Here is a 24,629-nt window from a genome sequence, read left to right as displayed (position 1 = left end):
AACAATAGGAGAGGTAGAGGGGGGTTTATGAGGACACGTCCACAATGCCGTACTATAAAACCAAAATGAATTACTGTGACCTACATGAATCTTGCTCTTTTCTTCATACACTCCTGATGTTTTAATAGGAGGAAAAATATACTTCTTTAAATAACCCTCGCCCACCAGGGTTACCCCTAGGTGGCATGCTTCATCATAGGAAGCATCCCATTCCGCTGTGGAATGGGGCATGCTACAACCTATGGATACTTGGGAGCATTTATGTTTTATAACCTAATGAGAAGGAAAATACGAGTGTTTTTTTTAAGTAAGGAAATAAAAATTACCTGGCTAGTTGGAAAAGAATGTTTTTTTCCGCTCCTCTAACTAGTATGGCTGGAATGAGGGGAAAAAAGAAACACTCTGGGGTGATGTCCCTGGGTTTCTTGGGTCAACTAGTTTCAAGCCCTACCCCAAGGCTTTTCTTCAGGACCAAAGAAGGCTAATCCCTAATGCCACTCCTTCGATTTTAAGGTTCACTGAATTGTGGCATGATACCAAAAAGTATATTGGAATAATATATTAATAAATATATATATGTAATACTGTGCCTGGAGTGATAAATGGCTTTTGTCATTTTACAGCTCGGCAAGGACAGCACTGTGCTGGTCCTATGCTTAAAGACTTTGCTGTAGAAATGGCAAAAGACTTTGTCCTTTTCTATCTCGGCGTGGATGGCACTGTGCTAATCCTATGCTTAAAGACTTTGATAGAAAAACAGACATTTGAGGTGAGCAGATCTAAAGTGTCGCTGGTGTTGAGAGTGCTCTAACAGGAGCTGCTTTCCACCAAAACTTGAGAACTACCCAGAGTTCTCTCCTTCTTTTTTGCATAATTTATGCATCACTCTATACCTGAAAGGGTTTTGTTTTGATATATATATATATATATATATATATATATATATATATATATTACCTAATTGGTCTGTTATTTGAAAAAAATATAGTCAGTCTCATTTAGGCGCCTTGAGTCTGACTGAGGGTAGGACAACACCTGTGGTCACACTTTTCTCAAGGCTGCTCCCTTACTCAAAGGAACAACCTGCCCAGGTCTTCAATTTTAGTAGCTAGTGATGCTCTCTTGGCTCAATGCCATCTGTGTCAGAAGCAGGGTAAACTATAGAAGATAAACAAAGTTAAAAAGAAACTCTCCTGAGTTAACCATTTTATAACAGATACTACCGTCATAATTAACATGAGTGTTAGCGGGAAGTCTAAACCACTGTGTGTTTGTTACACATGTGTAACCCAAACTCCGTGGATGACAATGCTGAGGAGTAGTAAAGGGGAAAGGTACGTGTTAAAAAAAACAGTGGAGGCCTCCTGCTTTCCCAGAGCTTCCCAACCTTCACCATCCACTTATGGCATGCCCGTATTGGGGGAAACCAGAGCACACTGAATTAAAACTAACTACGGTAGGTCCACTTGTAATAGTAAAAGGACAGGTTAGATTTAACTCTCAAACAAAATGGCTTTACTAAGCTTCGAGGCTTAAAAGCCTGACACTCTGGTATTAAAAAATTAGAAATTCTCATAATGATTCAACTGTGGCTAGCAAAGCATAGATGCTTGAGAATGTCCCTGAGGGAGCGACTTTGTAAATAATCTGATAATTTTCTCCTTGCAGTGCTTGCCTTAAAGGCCCTACTGTGAAAATGACCAACCCCTATCTCTGGAGTTCGTTCATATAATAAAAATGGTGCACTCTATAGTGCTCTTTATCCTAAATGAGCTAATTGTTTCCACTACTGCTTTTCCGTATGTCTATGTGATCTAGGTGCTTGATTTGTGATTTTTAGTCCTAATTTCTTGGTAAGATATCATTTGCTTGTATACACAATTCCAGTTGTTAGTGCTTGAGTAATTTTACTGCTGGGTAAACTACCCCACCTTAGATTTTGAGAGGGGAACAATCCAGGGCATAGTAATGCATGTTAACCTTCAGCATTGTTAGTGGGTAGGTGTCCTTGTCTGTTTGTGACCTTAGTTTTACCTACACTCCGTCACGTGATATCTTACAGGAGGTCGTGAAGGTGGTTGTGTTGAAACACACATAAGATTTCATGAACTTATTTTTTATGGAGGGAAGCAATTATTTCTTGTTTTATGCATGTGGGGATTGTCCAGCGGGTTTCTGTTGCTGTAATGAGATGTGTTGGTCTATGAAGTGATCTGTCTGTCCCAGAGGGATCTGATTGGCTTGTTGTGTCTTGTCCTTGGTAAAGACGGTAGGACCTATTGTTAGCAGGAGAATAGATCAGGTAACAATTAGGAAATGTGACAGTCTCTGGCACGTATGAGCTTTTTATCTTACTCAAATATAAAATTGTAATTGACACAACGTTTTGTAAGTTGCTCAGAGTGGCTCCAACACTTATCACCCTCTTCCAACAAGCCTGATGAATGCAAGCAGTTTTCACCCCTGTAAAATAATTACTTCTGAAAGTATCCTGCAGATTTCCAAGAAGAGTAAATTGTTTTTCATTGCAGTAGGTTTATCCGCTTAAAACATTCATTACATATATGGTGCCTCGGGGTACTGATCTTTTCTAACTTGGGTCTATTGTTTACATCAGCAAACGTTAGAGCACTTTATCTGCAGTGTATTACCTTCTCCAGAGGGATATAAACATTCATTAATTATTTATATGTATATTCTAGTATGTATTAATTTACTGCAAGCCTTTTAATTTACATTATATTTGGCTAAATTAAAATTATTGCCTCCTAGTGTTATGGTATGTTGTATAGTTTCTGCATCAAGTTACTTTAGGGTCAAATGTGTAAATAAATACGCAGATAATATTAGAACTTAATAATATTCTAGTTCTTCAGAGAGTTGCCGGTTCCCATACTTATGCCTGTGTTTTAAAAAGAATGATGGGATGTTAAAATTTTGGAGAAATCTTGGCCGTACAAAAGCACTCAGGCAACTAGATTTCGAAGTCTGATACCAACCATCTACAATACTTAGGCCCTCATTCAAGTGGCCCACATTTCTCACCCCATAAGCCTACCCCCGCTCCTCCCTCGGAGGTATTGTGGATTACTAGTAAAATATCGAAGGTCTGTAGAGAAATTAGGAATTACCAGGGAAATCGGACCAGAATCCACATTTTCCCACAGTTTCACCTGGAGATTTCAAGAGCAATCAGAAGCCAAAATCTCTGGGGAAAGTAAATAGTACAGTGGTGACCTTATGGATCTCATATTTCTAATTGGGTGAGCAACTACCATACTGGCCCCATATGAATTAAGTGGCATCTCATGAGCAAGGCTTTAATTTGCAAATTCCCCTACCTACTAAAACAACTTAGGTCCTAATTGGTCCGTTGGAGCTGCACAAGGCTGGATGCATAGTTCTGTTCTGCACCTGTGCGTAGGTGCACAGAGCACCCTCTGCTGCTTGTTTCTTTGTTGAAATGTCTGAGAACTCTAGCTAACCTGTAGATTTAGTAATCTAGAGCACGCACTGTAGAAAGGAAATATTGTCTCTTGAACAAGTGCATACGCCGGTCTGCTCCATGCACACATGTGTAGACGCTGAGATTGGCGTTTTTTTGCCCAGGTGAGTTTTTGCCTCAACGCCAACTTGACATGAAAGAACGACTTAATGAGCACAGATAAAGACCTCAAGATTTAATTGATCTAACCATTTTCCTCCCTTCTGCTACTGCATAGACTTTTTTAGTCTCTAGGCCTGCCTTTGTTCAATGTAATATGATTACATTACGCATGTATGCGTAACAGTATCACTTAATATTAAAATTCAAAACAAATATGTAATTGCTGGGTACATTTTCAAGTAGACTGGCATGCTTGACATGGACTTGAAGCATGCAAAATGGTCCATTTGAATTTTATTGACAGGAGACGTTAAATTCATCGAAACTTTAATAACCAAAAATGCACAATATTACTGGAAACTGTTTGCAAGATCAAATTCGTTATCCCTTATGGCTGTGGTTATGACTCTTGTAATTTCCAAGGCCGATTATGGAATGGATATTCTCTCCTAACAAGTTTTAAAAAATCCATCTAGCCCCAATCAGTGATAAGTCTAGCCAAAGAGAAGAAATAATATGGGTGTTACTCCCATTAACAGCATGGCAACAGTGACTTTCCTTTACAGCCATCTGTATCAATATACTGCCATTTCTTATTCATCAAGCCATACACCTGGGTTAACTGAACAATGTGAGACATAACCTGACCCTACGTAGAGGAATATGTTCTCTTCATAGTTTCCTACAGGAAACTTAAAAAACAGCAAGTGCTACTCCAGGCCTCGAGGTGTGCTCTTAAGACATGGATTTCTCTCACACCTTCTCAAACACCAATTATGTATTTTGTTGTTCGAAAAATGAGCAGGAAAGACTTCTGCTCTAACACCGCCTTCAGTCCTTGTAGCACAGAATTGTATTGATTCTCGTTATTTCCTATATTTTCAAGGGGTTATTATTCCTTTACATATATTATAAAAGGTACTCCTGCATGGTATGATATGTGCGAAACCCTGGCTACCACATAATTAGTTCCCTTTGTCTACATTGTGTTGTTAATTTGTCAGACTAGTGATGGACTATTTTTTAAATTTTGATCTGAAAGCTATTACCCCCCTATAGCAAACTAATTTCTATTTTGGTTTTCATTTGATATGCAACCTATTTCTCTGTGAAGCATTCAGATTCCTGGATGGTGTTGATGACGCTACAAAGTACTTGATTAATGAAAAATAATTAAATATCTTAATCAAAATTAGAAAGCCACACAGCATAGAAGTAATAAAAACAGAAAGAAAATCCTATTCCGTTAACATTTTTCCATGGACAATATATTTGGCAAAAATAATTCTAAAATGATAGCCAGAGATCTAAAGCTTGATACAGTAATTCTTATATTTTCATTGTTTTTAATATAGGAGAATAGTATTCCCTAGACCTCGATTGTTGGTTTACCCATGCATTTCGGTTTCTAACTTTTCCTCCAGTTTTTGTCTCACAAATGTGAGTTGAATGCATCTTGTATGTGAGTTCAAAACTCGATTAGCTTTTTCTCCTGAATGCTCTGAAAGGTACAAATATTTGTGCGCATAATTGTTTTAGGTTACCTACCTTTACAAACCTGAAGGTATAGAGGAAGTTGACGAATGAGCAGTTCAAAATCTAATCACAACCAAAAATAGTTATGGAAACTGCCTCATTCATTTTCCAATATCTCAAATAAGTGCGTCGAAACAATGCTGGGTTATTATGGAACAAAAGACGTTTTAAGTGGCCATGTTTCAGCCTCACTTCAAAGCTTGTAGAGCCTTTCAGAGTTAGGGGGGACTTGCTGCAAATAAGCTTTTTTACAGGACGGGAAGTTATGACAGGTCATAAATAATCACATTGAGAGCTTCATTTTAGGTCTAGTTTATATTTTACTAAACCAATCGGTATAATATACTTATACAGGCTTTCAGCTAGCCCTCTTCATCCATTAGTGGGCTTTCAGCTAGCCCTCTTCATCCATTAGTCTTCTACTATGCCATTCACGTATGTCTTCCACCCACTAAAGCATACAGGATGGGGTAGTTGATCAGCCTATTTTAACCCTTGGTTAAATTCATTATGAGTAATGCAGAACATCTGCACGCATAGTAGTTCCCTGCGGTGCCACAATCATAAATGGCAGTGCACGCTTTTTGAGATAAAAACAATTTATTTTTGCTTTCAACTAATGTTTGTTGTTTGATTGACTCATTCCCAGCAGATCCCTGTTGCAAAGTCAGGACGAAAAGAAGTCAAAAGGTTAACACCCAAAACCGGAACTATTGGGTTTGCCATTGCTTGTTGACTGCATGAATGTGCGCCTTCTCCAAGTGATTGAAACAAAAGCAATCGTAGTTCCTTTGGCAAAACTTTTCTCTGTGAAAATGTGTGACTCTTTGACCATGGCATGTTAAGTAATATCTTAGGTTAAAAATGCCCTAGTTCACAGTCAAGCAGCTGCACGCTCTTCTTTTGTTGACTTAGCAGCTTCTTTGAATTGGACGTATCCGAAAAGCGAGCATATTAATATGCCCGCGAGGCAGATGGTAGGGGAGTGTGCATGTCTAAACTTGAGAGTCCAAAGGAATCGAAAGAGACTTCAGTCATAATGTGCCACATGGGTGATCTGTCTCACAGCATCTGTGCTTCTGATATCCGAACTGTAGCTGATGAGACTTCTCCCCTCTCTCTTTCTTTCATCTTAGGATAAAGACATGGGTGGATAAAATGCAGGAAGACCTCATATCCCTGGCAAGTAAAGCAAGTGGGGTGAAGCAGCTTGCAGATGTAAGTATGCATTTTCCATTTCAGGGGCTAAGAAGTTTCAGTTCTAGTTGTCTACTGGTTATACTAAATTAACGTTTGTTTGTACTGACAACACACGTTTATAACATATACATTCGTGATATAGTCGAAAAAAATGTTCCGTCTGTTTTCTCTTCACTTTTGTGACAAATCATTTTGCATCAGGAAATAGAAAAGATGCCATGATGCAGAGAGTTATTTTTAGGTTTAGATGTCTCTGTGCATAAATTCATTGAGCCTTCAGCTGCATGCTTTCGAACCGTAGGCCCAACTATGCATTTCTGTCATACGCTGAGGCTGAATCAAACTGCATTCACAAGGGAATTGTAGAAAGGGATTTTCAAATTGTAGAATAAGTTATGCAGCTAAAGAAACTGGGTACTCATTCCTACCGACACTATCTATCTATATATATATATATATATATATATATATATATATATATTGATATATATTATACCCTTGGACTTTGCATTCTGGCGCTGTGTGTCGGTTTCTGAGAGCGTGACGATTTTGGAACTGTTTTTTCGCGATATATATATATATATATATATAAATATATAAATATATATATAATAAAGGGACATGTAGCACACATGGGCAGACATCGTGACATGAGTAAAACATCAAAAATGGATGAGTATAAATATCCTTAGTCTGTAAATGTAAATTGATGTGAAAACATCACCTGGATCTGGTGTTGGGTTAAATGAGTTCAAGATATTCAGGGATCATGAAATATTGAATGTACTTTACCGGAACGAAACAATTTAAACCCTGTAATAACAATGTTCAACCCAACAGATATACTTCTAGTTTAAGATATTGTTGAGGATCCTGGATGTAAATACCTTGGGGTCATGAATTGGCCTTGGGAATTGTAAATAGTGTATGTATAGGTTGCACCGTTTTGCGGACTAGAAAGGAAAAATGATCATGTTTGATGGAGACAATTTTGAGAAATTGTGGAAATGTATTCAGGTACTTTACTGAGAATAATGGGCCTAAGTTTAACCCTCATAAAAACAAATATTGTACATGATGAAGACATAAATGAAAATTATATGAAATAATTGGTTCAAAAGTTGGGTAAATCCTCATCATGTCCAACAACAATGTTTGAGTCTACTAAGGCGACATGAGGAACATATGTCTTGTTCTCAAATTGAATGCAATGTGTGTAAATATGTAGATATATGTATACATCTATACATAAGCCCAGACTTTTTGTTAAAATGTGTACTTCACAGGAATGTTGAGCAACAATGGCGTTCAAATGAAACCATGTAAAATGAGCGAGGTTGCAGGTCTAGATTTTTAATAGACATGGAAGAGGGTACTTTCACATTTCACTATAAGTTAAGGTCTAGATCCCTGGGACTCTATGGTCCAGTGGAAGGCTAGAGTAGCCGAAACACGTAGGCCGTCCGATTTTTGATGAGCTGCATCCTGCACATGGTGTGTGAATAATAAAGAAGTTTTGAAAAACTTACCTGCTGCTGTGCTGTGACTTCTGCCGACCAGTGGGGTGCGAGGAGAATCCAGGAATATATATATGTATATATATATATAGAGAGAGAGAGAGAGAGAGAGATAGATATATAGAGATATAGAGATACTATGCCTCACTACCATTGGAAGATCTGATTACCTGGTACGATAATTCAAAACGGATCCCACTTAACCAAACATGGTTCAGAAAAGGGTGCGGGACGATAACAAATATCCTATAGCTCTGGCTGATTGCTGACAAATATATTCAAAGGAAACAAAAGCACCACCTCTGTTTTATCGACCTAAAGGCAGCTTTTGACAGTGTGGACCGTCATATTCTATGGGGAAAATTGTGCACATGGAACATCCCTGACAAAATACTTAGAGGAATATTCCTTCCATACTCCAATACATGGACGAGAGTAACACTGGGAGATGGGGCAAGTCTATCAAGAAAAGTTAAAACCACTAAAGGGCTCAAACAAGGATGTGTCCTGGCCCCCATCTCTTTTATCTGTTCGTGGCAGACCTTGCGCCAAACCTTAACAAGATCATATCCCATCCACCTCAATTAGGTACTTTGCCACTATCACATTTATCATACGCAGATGACGTTGTTTTAATGAGCCTAACTAAGATAGGCTTACGAAGATCACTTGTAGAAATGCAGGAATTTATAACAACAACACAACACAATAGAGACTTTATTCGGTTATATTTCACACCATAAAAGTACACATATATGCAATATCATTAAAAACATTATTCATACTATTACAATAATTCATAGTCACACACAATAAAATCATATTACACGTAGCCCATTGCCAATTAATTGATCCAGATACATGGTAAAGTGCAGAAGGTAAGTACAACATCATTGATCTAAGCACTCCCTTAATTTGACGGTTAATTTTAGAAATTCTTCAACCTGTAAAACACTATCGCTGTGCAAAAGCTGCAGATAAAAAAAGGCAGGTTTGATTTGGTTAAAATTAAGTTTCCTTGAAAGTGCAACAAGATAACGTTTGCGGGGGTATTCATAAAACCTACATAAAAACATAAAATGCAGCATATCCTGAGGAGACTTCTCGTCGCAGCCACAAGGTGCTGTAACCTTATTAAAAATGTCTGACTTCGGTCGAATTAAAAGATGATGGAAGATGTCAAATCTAAACCTACTCAACAGGAATTTCTCATGAGAGGTGAAATTACTCATTAAATAAGGCTCCATGCCTTCACAGGTTTTTAACATCACATATTTCCTAATTCTTGGTTTCATAAGCTCCTCACTTTCCCTTTGAGCCAGCTTATCCTTATAGAAGGCTTGTTTGATTGCTGTTATATCCCCCTTTACAATTCCGCTAGGATTTTCAAACAAATACAGGCGACCTAGCCTTGAAAAACAGTTTTTCAGATATTTTAACCAGGGGACACACATATATTTATCCTGAGATACAAGATCTCTTACAATCAGATGGGTAAGAGGTATGTCCTGATTTATCCACAGTTTCACCCAACAAGTCAGAGGCCTTATGGAAAAAAATATCACTTAGATACTGGATTCCCAGGAGTTTATAGCCGGCAACAAGCTAGAGATAAACATTACATAAAGCAAAATAATTCTGATTAGCAGACATCAAACAGCTAAACAGCAATTCCAGCTAGAGGGAAAAAAATTAGAAGTAGTATCTAACTACAAGTATCTGTAGTTCTAAATCGACAACAGGCAAAACCACCGGAAGCAAAAAGCTTACATGGCTCAGAGAACAAATGCCTTATCATTCGCCTTCAGGTCCTTATCAAAAAACCTTAAGAGGGCATCATTTAAACCCTTACTGGCAGTAATAAAAGCCATAACACTACCAACACTATCATGTGGCAGTATGGCTTTACACGGGAAAGATGCCGACCTGCTAAACAAAACTCAAGTTACAATCTACAAAAGAGTCTTTCAAATTCATCAGGCAGCATCCCCAGAACAAGTTAGACTAGAATATGGAGTAACCAACGAAACGCTGGGGAGAATGTATGCAACCATAAAGCAATAGTACAGCCTGAAGCAAATACTGTAGACTCGGAATTGAACAAGGCTCTTTGGGACGAATTAGAGAAAGATGAATAGTCTCTATACTATCAATATCTAAAAAAGGCATTATTAGAAACCTGCACAAGTGAGCTATGGGAAACCAAACTGCCCTACTCAGCCTTTAAGCAAACTATGAATGAATTGGTAAAACTTCACTCGTTGCTAGTTGATAAAAATACTTTCAGTTAGAGAAAATATGCTTGGATGTTAATGACTAATTGCAAGACACTCACCCCAGCGCCATATTTAAACATCACGTTCTCGGCCTATAGAAAGCTACAACTAATGGCCTTGTGTCTAGGCAAACTGCCATCCATTGCGGACCAGCCACCTGGGGCCTACAAAGGTTCGAAAGAATGTAGACTATGTGGGAGCAGCAAAGAGGACCTTGTACACTTAGTTTGCATCTGTCCTAAATTATCACAAGCATGAGCCACTTTATTAAAACACGCCATGAACATTAGAGGTGTAAGGACTTGCAGATCGGCAATTATAGCAGGCTTGGATCCAACAGGCACTTCATTGAACTGCCAACTATGAAAGTTCCTCGCCGTGCATGCACAAGCATTAAAAAAATAATCTTGTGCGTTGTTCCATAACATCAAATAAGACTGATTGATCAGTGGCAGATTGTGTTTTCAGTACACAAGGGAGAACAATGCGAGAACACTGGGAGGGACATTTTCCATTTTTATATAGCGTATTGCGTGTCAATTAATGCCCTGATTTACTAACTGCAAACTACGTACTTTGAAAACGTCTGCACTTTATCAATAATTCATTTGACTGGACTAGGATATTTTTATATAAACTTGAGTGTTAATAACTGTACTGTTAAACAGAATATTTGTCATGACTTTTAGGAAAACAAAACTTTTTCTGCAGTTCTTTGTTTTGGTAATTGTATTGTTATGGTTTTAATGAACTGAAACAATACAAAATGTTGGACCTTTGGATATAGAGATATATCATTTTTGCACATTTTATAATCAAACTATCGTGGAAATTCACAAATCTTGCTGACATTTAAAATAACAAAATTCCAAGGCATACTTCAGCCATAAACATATGCATAATTTGGGATAGGTCATAAGCAATAACACGAGTTACAAGGCAAAGTAACATTGTATAAATAAGTTATGGAGTCTCAGAGAAAGAAAAAGCATTTTGGCAACAGACCACTAAGCATGTTCTGAACAAGGAGCAAGTTCCTTGTAAAATAAATAATATTTCAAGCATTGACAAAGTTCCTGTTAATGGGGGAAACAGAAAATAATAATAAATAATATCCTGGACAAACCCACTTTTTCTGCTTTGAGTTGGAGACACTTGAGGATAATTTGCACTGAGCTGGTGAAATGCTTGTGTTTAGCGTGACACAATCTAGGTAGCCCAAGAGTTACCCTTGTTGAAAGTCTTTGAGCCTGCATATCAGAATGGACAATACTTGATAAAAAAGAAATTACAATAATCAAGATGTGAAACAATATTGCCAGAAACTGACACGTTAACAGTTTTATGGTATGCTATTGTAGAAAACTGGCTTACTGTTTGAGGGGACTGAAACCCTACTCAACCAGCAACCACAATTCTTGTCAGGGTGAAACACAAGCAAACCCACAATTAACCTGTGCTTATCCCTCTACTAGCTAGCACAAAATCAGTTAGGCTTAACTTTGAGGCAATATGTAGAGCATTAATTCAGCACTTCAATTAAATGTAAATACAAGACAAAACTCACACCAATTTAGGGCAAAAGAGTAACCTATATTAAATCATTTGAAACCAAAACACCAAAATCCAATAAGTGGAACCAAAGTTATGCAATTGTAAAGATTTAGGTAAAAACAGTTGTTCTAATCTCATTGTAATTGTTTTCCCCTAGGTGGTATATTCCGTTCCCCCCTCCCCTGCCCTGTCCCTTAGAACTTTCCCTGGGAGTTCAAGATAGAATGTTTAGAAGAATGACTGTGACTTATGTGGAGAGTGGATGATCAGAATAAAGGTCCTTGTTCTTACCTGTATTGGAGTCTGCTCATTCTGCTAGGACTTCAACAATAGTGTCTAGAAGCACGAAGCACCAGCTGTGGTCATCTAGTCCTACCAGACTGGGAAAAAGTCACAAATTCAGACTGACCATGATGGAGCGTGGGACAGATACATTCACCTGGATAGACATGCTGAACAAAGTGCCTTAAATCCCTGTTGTCGAGTGTTACAAAATTCTGTGTGGAGGATGTGTTGTGCAGCTGCAATTTTGAGGAGCTGGGGGCTCAGATGTGACGTCCTGCGCGGATGGTGTGTTGCAGGACAGCAATCCTGTGGAGTTGCAGGGCTGCAATGCAAAGTACTGCATCGAGGATGCATTGTGCATCGGAGGTACTGAGGAGCTGCAAGGTCCTTTGTTCGGAGGTGCATTTTGCAGTGGTGGTTCCGATGCAAAACTGTAAGGAGATGAATCGCTCCTTGTCGGTTCTGCTTAAGTCCACAGCTGGGCGGGCCCCTTCAGACCAACTTCCAAGGGCCACGACTGAGGTGGCACCACTTGGTGGGCAAGACTCAGATTAGGCAGAGTCAATTTGCCACGTTCAAGGTGGTTGGAGCATTTTCTATTCCTGAGGCTCTGATCAGGAGGCCAGCTAACTAGCCTTTGTAGTCATGCTGGTGAACCTGGGTTCAAGATGCAGGCACAGTCTTTGTCACTCAGGCAGTAGGACAGCAGAGAAGTAGGCCATTAGAGTAATAGCCCTACATACCAGAAGAGCAGCGCAGCAGTCCAGGTGTACTGAAGAGTTGGGTCTAAGGGTCCAAGTTTGATACTTTTTGCCAGCTTTAAAGAAGGAAAAGGTTCTGGACATTTTCAACACCAGAGGTGTTTGGAATTGTATGAAATGTCCTGCCTCCTTGGCCCCAGCTTGTCTGGGGACACATCAACTAGTGTGAAACCCTTTGAGAGTGTGCTGAGGCAGGTCCTTTGTGATGTGAAAGTGTGGTAGAAAAAAGCATCTCCCCCATAATTCAAGGATGGCCCATCTTCTCAACACCTATTACCCACTTGTTTCACTGTGCGGGATCAATACACAATGGCTAACTGCCTACTACACTTAATAATGTGACCCAAGATACAGCCTGCAGCCACCAAATTGTTGGGACAAGAAAATACCAAATTTCTAAAAATTGCATTTTCAGAATTGGGACTTAAAATTCACTTTATCAATAAAGAAGGTTTTAAATTACAAATAAACCAATTACACCAAACTTGACATTCCTACCTGCTTCCAATTTGAAGTAAGCACTTATTAAATGTAATAAGGCAACCCAATCTTATCCTATGGCAGAACTAGGCCTCGCATTAGTGAAAAACGAATGTTGGAGTTTTCACTTCCAACACATGTAAAACTTAAAAGTACATGTCCAACCTTTTAATTACAATGCCCACTGCTCTTTGGGCTACCTCGGGCCTACCCTAGGGGTGACTTATATGTAATAAAAAGGGATTTTAAGACATGGCAAGGAACACCTTTTGCCAAGCCAAATTGCCAGTTTACAACTGCATTCAGGCTGCAATGGCAGACCTGGGACATATTATGTTGAGCTTGCTATTGTGCATGACTCACTCTCAAAGAAGCATTTCAGCACTGTGCACAACAGGTTGGCATGAATAATCACTGGAGAATTATGGAGAACCATTAAAGAGCCATGTTTTTAATAGCTTTTTGAATTTAGCATGATCCTCACATAACCGAATGGAAGCTTCGGGTATCTCCGCGCTGTAGAAGCGGAAAAGTCAGAAACACATGGGCAGTTAGGTTTAAGCTCTGAACAACACTGTTTTCAGGAGTTTCCTGAAACAGAGTATGTTGGAGCATTTGCGTAGTTCCTCGGGCAAGGTATTCCATAATTTTGAGGCTAGATGGACAACGGTTTTGCCTCCAGATCTAAACTTCTTAAACCAGGGAATCACCAGCAACCCTTTACCTTCCGATCTAAGATGACGATTCGGACAGTAGATTTTAAATTTGTCTGACAGATAGCTAGGGCTAACACCATATAAAGCTTTATGGGTGAGGCAACAAAGCTTAAAATGAATTTTCTTGCGGATGGGGAGCCAGTGAAGTTGTTGAAGGAATGGACCTGAGGATGTGCAAGGTGTTTTTTTTAATGCCAGTTGAGCCACCACATTTTGAATGATCTGTAATCTGGTTAGTAGGGACTCATTTGCCGATACCAACAGTGCATTACAATAATCTAAACAGCCCATGATCTAAGCCTGAATCAGGGTTCTTCATACAGAAAGAGGTAACCATCAAAAAACTCTGCGCAAGAGGCTTAGTGTATGATAACAAGTCCCTGCTATAGTCATCACTTGGTCCTTCATGGATAACAACACATCCAAGCGTATTCCCAGGTTTTTTGCCACCAAGGTAGGAGTAGGAGCAGAACCCAAAGTAGCAGGCCAACACCCAGGGGACCAGAAATTCTGGGCTGACCCAAACAACAACATTTCTGTCTTGGATGCATTTAGTTGCAGACAGTGGTTCATCATCCACTCTGCAATAGCTGACATCCCTTTAGTGAAACTCTGATCAACAGACTCAGAGTCTTTATCAAAGGACAGGAGCAGTTGGGTATCGTCAGCGTAAGAAAAAGGAGTGAAGCCGTACTCCCTAATAACCTTGGCAGGGGGGCCACATAGATATTAAATAGAGTTGGGCTCAAACAAGAGCCCTGAGGCACCCTCTTAGTGAGTTTCAAGGTTTGGGAATTGAAAGGACCAAAATTGATGTTCTGAGTGTGCTGGTCAAATAAACTGACCATCCAATTAAGTGTCTGTCCCTGCAGACCGGCTTTCCTCAGTTGCATAATCAGTTTCTGATGAGAGACCATGTCGAAGGCTGCTGTTAAGTCCAATAGGACCAGTATCACTGCTTTGTAAGTTCCTTAGGATGGGGGCCATGGAGGTATGGCGAGGCAAGTTGCAAATTCACCAGGCTGCAGTATTCTGTACCACCTGGAGCTTTGATAACAAGGTGACATTAGCTGCTCCAGGAAGTGCATTACCATGATCCAGGTGACTGGTGATAGGAGCCTGGAACAGCGACTTTCTATATCTAATAGAAAAGCCTGGGAAAAATCTTCCTTAAAAGCCACATAGTGGCATTGCAGGTGCCGCAGGTGGAATCCACCTGGAGTTTCATAGATAAAAACTAATCGATTAATCGATTTGATCGATTTTGACTCCAAGATTTCCTACTACCTGCCTGGATGTGGGGGCAGGGCCAAGCTCAAATGGCCACCATTCAGCTAACCAGATTTCCAGGGCTTTGCCTGCCAAAAAGTAGAATCTCTGTTCAACTGGAGACAATACTTGGCCATCCATGTCGCAATGTCATGCATAAGGTGCGAAAAATGTGACTTAACTTTCTTGGAATCTGGACCAAAGGACATAAGCAATTTCTTATCATCCACATAGGAAACAATTTCAAATCCATACTTTCTCACTATCTGTGCTAGGGGCAACTTCATAAATGTTGAATAGCGTCGGGCTCAGGCAGGAAGCCTGTGGAACTCCTTTGTCGATGTTTAAGGTTTTGGACCTAAAGGAGTCAAGGCAAGTGTTTTGAGTTTGATTTTCTAAGAAGTCCTTGAGCCAGAGGAAGGCACTACCACATATGCCAGCCTCATGCAGCCTATGAACAAGAATGGAATGAAAGGCCATATCAAATGTCGCAGACAGGGCCAGAAGGGCCAGCATAATCGCGGTCCCAGCATCAAGGGAAAGTCTAATATTATAAGAGACTGCCACCAAGGCTCTCTCTGTACTATGATATGCTCTGAAACCTGACTGTGAGTTATCTAAGATTTGATGTTCTTCTAGGAAAGACGATAATTGTGAGTTGTGATTAATCAAAGAGGACTAGCAGTACTCTAATTAGTTCTGTCACGGGCACCTTGTTGGTGTATTCATGAAGCCCTCACCCACCAACCTAGTGGCCAGTGGCCTGTATCCTTACTTTTAACCGCTGGTGACGGCCCAGTTATTAAAATTTAATTTACCCTCGGGTACTGGGACCACCACCAAGCCGTTTTAAATCACAACTCACTCAACCTCACTCACTGCACTCTCAGCATTATACCAGCTCCGCTGTAATCAGGCGTCGTAGCACACCCGGGACATACTAGGTGTCACTGGGTGGGCCCGATGATGAAGCATGCCACCAACTAGGTTGGTGGGTGAGGGCTTCATGAATACACCAACAAGGTGCCCGTGACAGAACTAATTAGAGTACTGCAACACTTTGGTCAACTTAAGCTAGTCCTCTTTGATTAATCACATATAAACCCTCGGGGACTCGGACTAGCTATCTAGTCCTCTCTCTCCCTCTTGTTACACGCGATAATTGTGAGTTAACATATTGCTCTGCCATTTTGGCCAATGATGGCAGTACGCTAATCGGGTGGTAGTTAGAGAGAACCTTTGGGTTAACTGAAGGTATCTTCAGACTGGGCCTCACTAGAACACATTACCAGCGTACTAGAAGCTTGGCTGCTGTTAACGAGAGATTAAAAAGCTCCCTTACAGCTGGAGCAATAACCAGATTCACACAAGCTGTTATCCTAGGGTGATATGAATCAAGAGGGGATTCCGATTTGGCCTAAGATAGCATCCTTTGTACCTGCTCCAAGGAGCATAGGTCAAATTTGCTTAGTGAAATTTTGACATTAGGGGGGGCTTGATTAATGTCCCATGCTTTCATATAACCTTCTGGGGCTGTTGGAAAGTTCTTATAAATGCGGTTGATTTAATCCTCAAAGAATGGTGCCGAGTCACACAGTTGTTGAGAGGCCATGATAGACTGGAAGCTTGCACAGGGTTTTAATTCAGAGTTTTACAAAGCTCTTTAGATTAACTGCTTGACTGGTAAATAGAAGCCAAGAGGTAATCACTATGAGTCATCCTAATTTGCTTGTGGTAACTTTTCAATCTTACCTTCTATACTGTTTGCTGGAGATTTGGTGGTGCACCATCTACCCTTTAAGCATTTACACTTAGGGGCATATTCACAAGGAGCTATTGCCGAATTAACGGCACTTTCTCACAGCCAAAGTTGTGATAAATTTACCTCCCCATTCACAAGCTGGTGCTAACAGCCCATAGCACCAGTTTACCCGTGATAGCAGCCGCAAATAATATCGCCACAGTCGACCCCCGCAACTATTGCTAATGAGATGGACAGTAGGCCTTTCAGCGCAAAAATATCCGCAACAACACGATACCTCAACATTCAAAATGACCAGCCAGATTGGCGATAAGAACACAAAACACGTAATAAGGCGCATTAGAAGCAGGAAATTAACACCTGCTCTGACCTGGTGTAAAGTCGGACCACAGCCTGCACCACAAAAGGGAGCCCAGCCCAAAGCCACACCTGAAGGGCAACAGATGCCATGGAGCAACTGAACATGCAGCCCGGACACCCAAGAGGGCCACAACACCCACCGACACCACACCCAGTCTCGCAACCTCGACATGCACCCATGCTGCGTGTAAGTGTCTTAAGCACGTCCCTTCCTGTTGTGTCCGTTGTCTCATCCGTGCTGACACACACATGCCAATAAAGTCTATGCCACCCCACTGGTGGCTAACTGTAAGGTGTGTTCATTAGATTGTCCACTTGCATGCCACAATGAGCATCGTCCCTACACAGGGAGGAACTGAATGCCGCATGTGCCATGGGGGTGTGTCCTTTTTGCAAGCTCATGCTCTTTGAGCCAGACATTGTTTTGGGATAGGTGCTGGCCGACATGTTTACTTACGTGACTTCAGCAATGTGAGTATGGTGTCCAACCTCTGACCATGTGGAGCAATGTCATATATCATTACAGAATGTGTCCACACAGATGTGTGTAAGTAGGCATGCGTCGTGAAGTTCTGTTGACACATGTGATGTAGCATACCACACCTGGCCTGCTACCAATTTGGTCACACCTACACACAGCCCTATTCAACACATGGACGTGTGCCTAATTGGGGGGTCATGAGATTGTTGTTGATGTGCAATGGGGACACAGCTAGTACTCACCGTCCCAGTCATTCAATTTGCCATCTGTCTCAGGGATACACATGCACATAGATGTCAGTTACCAGGGTTTACCTTCAGGTGCAATCATTGTCCTTACATTCAGCCATACTTCCATACGTGAGTGAACATAGTAATGACACATCTGTGTGATTTAGCATTTTTTATTCACATTCAGTTGATTGACGGACCTGGAGCTGTACATGGCCATCCAAGCCCACATCACATTGAAGCCCAGTGGTGGGCCAACCAGTGTCCTTTGGGGATTAAGAAGTGCTTAGGAAGTGAGAGAGTGCAGTCTGCAGCTAGATTTCTGTGTGATTAATCAATCAATCAGAGTACTTGTAGAGCACACTACTTACCCATGAGGGTCTCAAGGCACTGAGGGGAGGGGGGTGGTTCTGCTACTGCTCAAAGAGCCAGGTCTTGAGGAGTCTTCTGAAGGCGAGTAGGTCTTGTGTCTGCCGTATGTGGGTAGGGAGGGTGTTCCTGGTCTTGGCGGTGAGGTAGGAGAAGGATCTGCTGCTGGAGGTCGTTCGTTGGATGCGGGGGACATCTGCGAGGACGAGGCTGGCGGAGCGGAGCTGACGGGTAGGGGTGTAGAAGCTGAGTCTGCTGTTAAGGTAGGCTGCTCCGGCGTTGTGGAGTGCTTTGTGTGCATGGGTGAGGAGCTTGAAGGTGATCCTCTAGTTGACGGGGAGCCAGTGTAGGTCTCTCAGATGGGGGTGGTGTCGCTGCGGCGGGGGACATTGACGATCAGTCGGGCGGAGGCGTTTTGGATGCGTTGTAGTTGTCGTAGGTGTTTGGCTGGGATTCCTGCATAGAGTGAGTTGCCGTAGTCTAGTCTGCTGCTGATGAGGGCCTGTGTCACCGTTCTTCTTGTTCCGGTCGGGATCCACTTGTAGATCCTGCAGAGCATGTGGAGGGTGTTGTTACAGGAGGAGGAGACGGCATTGACCTGCTTATCCATGGAGAGGGAGGAGTCGAGGATGAATCCTAGGTTGCGTGCATGGTCGGTGGGTGTTGATGCTTTTCCCAGTGTGGTCGGCCACCAGGAGTTGTCCCAGGCTGAGGGGGTGGGTCCGAGGATGAGTACCTCCGTCTTGTCCGAGTTCAGCTTCAGACGGTTGCTCCTCATCCAGTCTGCGACGGCCTTTATTTCCTCGTGGAGGTTGGTTTTGGCGGTGTGTGGGTCCTTGTTGAGGGAGAGGATGAGCTGGGTGTCTTCGGCATAGGAGATGCTGTTGAGGGCGTGATGGCGGACCACTTGTGCGAGGGTGGCCATGTAGATGTTGAACAGCGTCGGACTGAGGGATGAGCCCTGGGGGACGCCGCAGGTGATGTCGGTGGCTTTTGGATCGGAAGGGTGGGAGGCGGTCGCTCTGGGTTCTGCCAGAGAGGAAGGACGTGGTCCAGTCAAGGGCCTTCTCTTGGATTCCAGCTTCTAGGAGGCGTGTCTTCAGAGTGCGATGGAAGACCGTGTTGAAGGGGGCCGACAGGTCCAGGAGGATGAGGGCTGATGTTTCGTCGTTGTCTAGTTGGTGCCTGATGTCGTCAGTGGCGGCGATGAGGGCTGTCTCGGTGCTGTGGTTTCGTCGGAATTCGAACTGGGATGGGTCCAAGATGTTGTTGTCTTCCAGGTGGCGGGCCAATTGCCTGTTGATGATTTTCTCGATTAACTTTCCCGGGAACTAGAGCAGGGAGATGGGCCGGAAGTCCTTGAGGTCCTTGGGGTCCACCTTGGGCTTCTTGAGGAGGGTGTTGATTTCGGCATGCTTCCAGCTTTCTGGGAATGTCGCTGTTTTGAAGGAAATGTTGATGACCCTCCGTAGTTGGGGTGAGATGGCTGTGTCTGCTTTGTTGAATACGTGGTGTGGGCAAGGGTCTGCCGGAGATCCTGAGTGGATAGAGTTCATGACCTTGTGTGTCTCATCGTCGTTGACGTTGGACCAGGAGGTCAGGTGGATGGCGATGGTGGTGTTCACAGGGGAGGTGGGGTCTGGCGTAGTCTGGCGCTTGTGGTGTTGAAGCTGTCGTAGATGTCAGTGATCTTGCGGTGGAAGAAGATGGCTAGTGAGTCGCACAGTTCTTGTGAGGGCGTGATTTCATTGGCGTAGGCGCTGGGGTTGGAGAGTTCCTTTACAATGCTGAAGAGCTCTTTGCTGTCGTGTGCGTTGTTGTCCAACCTGTCTTTGAAGGAGGATCTCTTGGCTAATCTGATGAGGTGGTGATGTTTGCGGGTGGCGTCCTTGTGGGCTGCGTGGTTGTCCGGTGTGCATTTGTGGAGCCATATTTTCTCCAGTTTCCGGCATGCACGTTTGGAGGTCTGGAGCTCGTTGGTAAACCAGGTGGCTCTCTTGCTGGTTTGGATGTTGGAGGGTTTCTTGAGTTGGGCGAGGGTGTTGGCACAGTCGTCGATCCACAGTCTGAGGTTGCGGGCTGCAGCGTCTGGGTTGGTGGGGTCGGTGGGTGGGTTCAGGGCGAGGGTGGTAATCAGTGGGTCTTCGGTGACTTTGCTCCAGCAGCGGCGATGCAGCTGTTGGGTGCGGTGGTGCGTGGCTGGTTTCTTAAAGGTAAAATGAATGCAGCAGTGGTCGGTCCAGTGGAGTTCAGTTGTGTAGTCGAAGGCGACCTGGGTGCCTGTGAAGAAAACGGGGTCCAGATTGTGGCAGGCGGCGTGGGTGGGTGCGGTGACGAGTTGTTTGAGGCTGAGGTTGGCGAGGGTGGCGTTAAGGATGGCGGAGTTGGCATTGTTGTTGTTCTCAAGGTGGAAGTTTAGGTCCCCGAGGAGGATGTAGTCCGTGGAGGCAAGTGTGTGGGTGGTGGCGAGGTCGGCGACGGAGTCGCTGAACTGAGCCCAGGGTCCGGGGGGTCTGTAGATGAGTGTTCCTCTGAGGGTGGTGTTGGGGTCGGTGTGGATCCGGAAGTGCATGTGTTCGGCGGTGTTGAGGGTGTCGTCTGTGTGGGTGACGACCTTGAGGGTGGACTTGTGGACGATGGCTATTCCTCCTCTGGTTCCGTTGGCGCGATCCCTGTGGGTGATCTTGTAGCGGTCCGGGATGGCTATGGCGATGTCGGGCGCAGAGGAGTCGTTCCACCAGGTCTCAGTCAGGAAGGCCACGTCTAGGGTGGAGGTGTCGAGCAGATCCCAGAGCTCGACGGCGTGTTCGCATGTGGAGCCGGTGTTGAGGAGTATGCAGCGGACGTGGTTGGGTCCAGTCCTTGGAGGTTTGGTGGTTCTGTCGCAGGTGAAGCTGCAGGTGCGGCAGGAGAAGGGTCCGTAGGTCAGTTCGGGGTGGCCTGGAAGCAGGTGTGGTTTCGGCCGGCGTTGAGTGCGTGGAGCGTGGAGGCTGCTGGCATCGTAATGGTGTCTGGTGTCGTGGCGTTCGCGGGGAGCGGCCAACAGTGATGAAATGGGAGTCCATTTTGGGGTCCGGGTGAATGTTGCAGAGTGTTCTGGGGGTCAGTAGGAGGTATTTCCCAGGGCATGATGCATAGGTCATAACCAGGCAGGGTCAGGGCATATGGCGGTGATGGATGCTACTGCTTCTTTCCTCACACAGTAATCCCCATCAGCTTCTTACTCCCCGTATACAGGTTCTGTGTCTGGTGTGTCCGACGGGGTGATGGCTGCATCACTGTGTGACACCTACACAACAGACTGCAAAGGTGATGGGGAAGCATCACTGTGTAAATGAGATTATCTCTGTGCTCTCCTTTCAGTTTTGTTTGATATAGTTCAATAAGTTCTTAGTGGCACTATCCTTGTTGCACTGTACCTGTCAGTGCCTTCGCATAATTGGGGAGTGGGTGGTCATCAGATCACAAAGGATGCGCTCCTTTAACATGAAACCTGCGTGGTTTCTTCACACATTCATAACCTTTTCAATAGGCATTTAAATTTCCATTTGTATGAATCAAAGAATCTTCAGTAATAAAGAATTCGTTTCTGATTTTCAAAATTCAGCATTTAATTTTTCTTTCAAAATATATGGTCATTCATTGCAATCATGAATAGTTCATCACATTACATCATGCCCAAGGAGCACATCCTTTGTGATCTGAAGCATCACTGTGTGCCACAAACACATCAGGGGTCGGAGCTGTGTGTGTCGATGTTCCCACTGCAGTCATCTGGGAGCGGCTCAGTGGCAGCAATGGCAAGATGGAGTACTGCATGGCATTGAAGTTCCCAGATACTACTCGCTGATGTCCAACCGTGGCATACATACTTCCAGCCTGCATCTGCTCCATGGTCTCTATTGACCTCCGCATCTGTGCAGCAAATTCTGTGTTGTAATCGCTGGTGCCTGTCTGACCAGACAGTTCTTGAATTCGATTCATGGCCCCAGCGAGGACAGCCAAGGTCTGTGGCGGAGCATGGTGCGTAAAGGGGGTGTCCGATTGGGACTTATGTGGTCCCTGATGGGAAGACACCCACGAATGGCAGCGAGTTTGGCTGCCATGAGTTTGAAACCCACCCGTACCTGTTCAGCTAACTCCACCTGGCAACTCCACACACTTTGTTGGAACTCCATGTATTGGTCGGGGATGCTGGGAGACAGCTGTGGTGGTTTGTGTTTCCTGCTGTGTGGTCTGTGCATGTGGTGGGCTCATCTCGGTGCAGCTGGCCTGCCCTGCTCCTGGGAATGGTGTGCAGAGGCTGTCCATCATCCGTTAGAGCGTGTCTTGACATATGTGCAGGTTGTCCTCTTCTTCTTCAATGATATGAAGTGTGGTGTGCCCTGTAGGAAGTGTTCTTTGTCCCTCTGCAATGTGAAAGGGGAGATGCAGGTCAACAGAGTTACACATGTATGTTGAAGATTTGCAGATGTTTACATTCAGACTGCATGCCAATGTACATTGTCACTGTTTTGGTGGAGTTGGCTATTTGATGGCAGTCAGTGTGTGTTACAACTACATGTCGGATGTGTGGTAGTATCCGTGCATTATCATAACACAGCGTCAGGCAATGCAAGATGTGAGTGGACAGTTACACTGTACGTGCAGGAACTGTTGTAAGACATGTCCTATGGTGTTGCACTTTGTACATCATTGACGTCATTGCTGATGCTCTGTGATTGCTGTGTGTGTGTGCTGCATTGTAGGGGAGTTGCCCTGCAGCTCTTAGTTCATGTAGCCTACTCCCTTTGAGGTGGAGTGCCTTTGAATTGTGTGCTTTTCGGGGCCTGATTTGGTTTTGACTTGTGTCATATGTGCTTTTGGACAGATTGTGTTGCCTTGTGCATTGTTCGTCTGCTGCGTGTATCGTATGGCATGGGTTGTGTGTGCACGTGGACATGTCAGAGTGTGACCTGCTCCTTTATGGATGTGATCCTCACTGGGCTACCTCCATGTCGATTTGTAGGTTATCTCATGTTTTTGGACTGCTGCCATGCTAATGGGCATGCAGTGTTACTTGCATAGTCAGTGTGGGTCACAGAGCTGCTGCTTTGCTGGATTCAGCACATGTGCATGGGTCGGTTGTGATATTGGTAATATGGAAGGGGTCCCTTTGTGCACATTTTGGACGGGGGCCTACTTGGCGTTTCTATGTGTGCTGCAGTGTGCCAAGGCAAGGCTATCAGTGACATTTCCATGATCAATGTGGGTGTGCAGTGTGCTACACATAATTGTGCATGTGTGCCATTGTGCCCATCTCCCCCATCCCTCTGTCCCTGGTCGTTATTCACCCTGTTGCTGTTGGGTCCGGTCGTATCGTGCTGTGTCCAGGCCCCCAAATCCTGCCACCGCCTCCACACTTCTGACGATGGCCACCATTTCCTTCAGCTCATCACTCTCCTCCTGTGTTGCAGGACTCCCACCTCCAGTCGCCCTTGGTGCCTTCCTGTTGGTGGTGAGCGTCTCCTCGGTTTGGCTGTGCACTTCATGCCAGTGCCTCTTGACCTCCTCCAGTGACCTCCTAGGCACTCCGACTGCATTGACATTGGTGACGATGGCCTGACATATTTCCGTTTTGGTTGCCAGTGCCGCAGTGGAGGTGGCGAACAGTTGTTGATGGTATTCCATCACCTCCGTGATGAAGATCCGGTCTTTCTGCAGACTGAACCCCGTCTTCCTCTTCCTCTTGTCCATGCTCTACCCCAAACACGGGGTTCCTGGCAGTACTTCCGTGGGGCTTGTGGAGTTTGACTTGTCCTCTGTACCTGGTCAGGGTGCATCCATGTTGCAGGGCAGTTTGAATTTCTTTTTTTCTTTTATAGTGCTGTTTCCCGCCAGACGCATGGGATTTGCAGACCTGTGGCTGGTTTTCTATGCTTTTTGTACTGCGGTTGGCCTCATCGCAAGTTTTTTTGCATTCATGTTTGGCATTTTTGCAGCGTGGTGTTGATTTTCACACTGACATTTGACATGTTATCTGGTGACTATTGCATGCTACTGCCTTTTTGTGAATTCCACGTTGACACAGGGTTATTTTCCCAGGATAGGCCTCGATGTTGAAAGTTGCATTACGCTACTCTTGCGGTAGTTATCACACATTCTTGTGAATATACCCCCAAGTTTGAGAATGGTGTAGATGGTTAGTGTACCAAGGGGCATGCTTTTTTCTCACTAGAGTGGAGAC

At 43.7% G+C, this 24,629-nt stretch overlaps 1 protein-coding gene across 2 annotated transcripts in view; it reads left to right on the top strand.

Annotated features, from left to right (window-relative positions):
• Window positions 1-24,629, top strand: part of CACNA2D1 (calcium voltage-gated channel auxiliary subunit alpha2delta 1) — a 1,913,432-nt gene that overhangs the window by 226,945 nt on the left and 1,661,858 nt on the right. For both annotated transcript variants that reach the window (XM_078674178.1, XM_078674177.1), the window contains exon 2: window positions 6,280-6,361. In XM_078674178.1, coding sequence (XP_078530304.1) covers window positions 6,280-6,361 — 82 coding nt within the window. The remainder of the gene's footprint in view (window positions 1-6,279; window positions 6,362-24,629) is intronic.

The sequence above is a fragment of the Lissotriton helveticus genome, chromosome 1_1, assembly GCF_964261635.1.
Source record: "Lissotriton helveticus chromosome 1_1, aLisHel1.1, whole genome shotgun sequence".
Classification (NCBI taxonomy): domain Eukaryota; kingdom Metazoa; phylum Chordata; class Amphibia; order Caudata; family Salamandridae; genus Lissotriton; species Lissotriton helveticus.
Note: the sequence above shows the minus strand (reverse complement) of the source record. Positions and strands in the feature narration are given on the sequence as shown.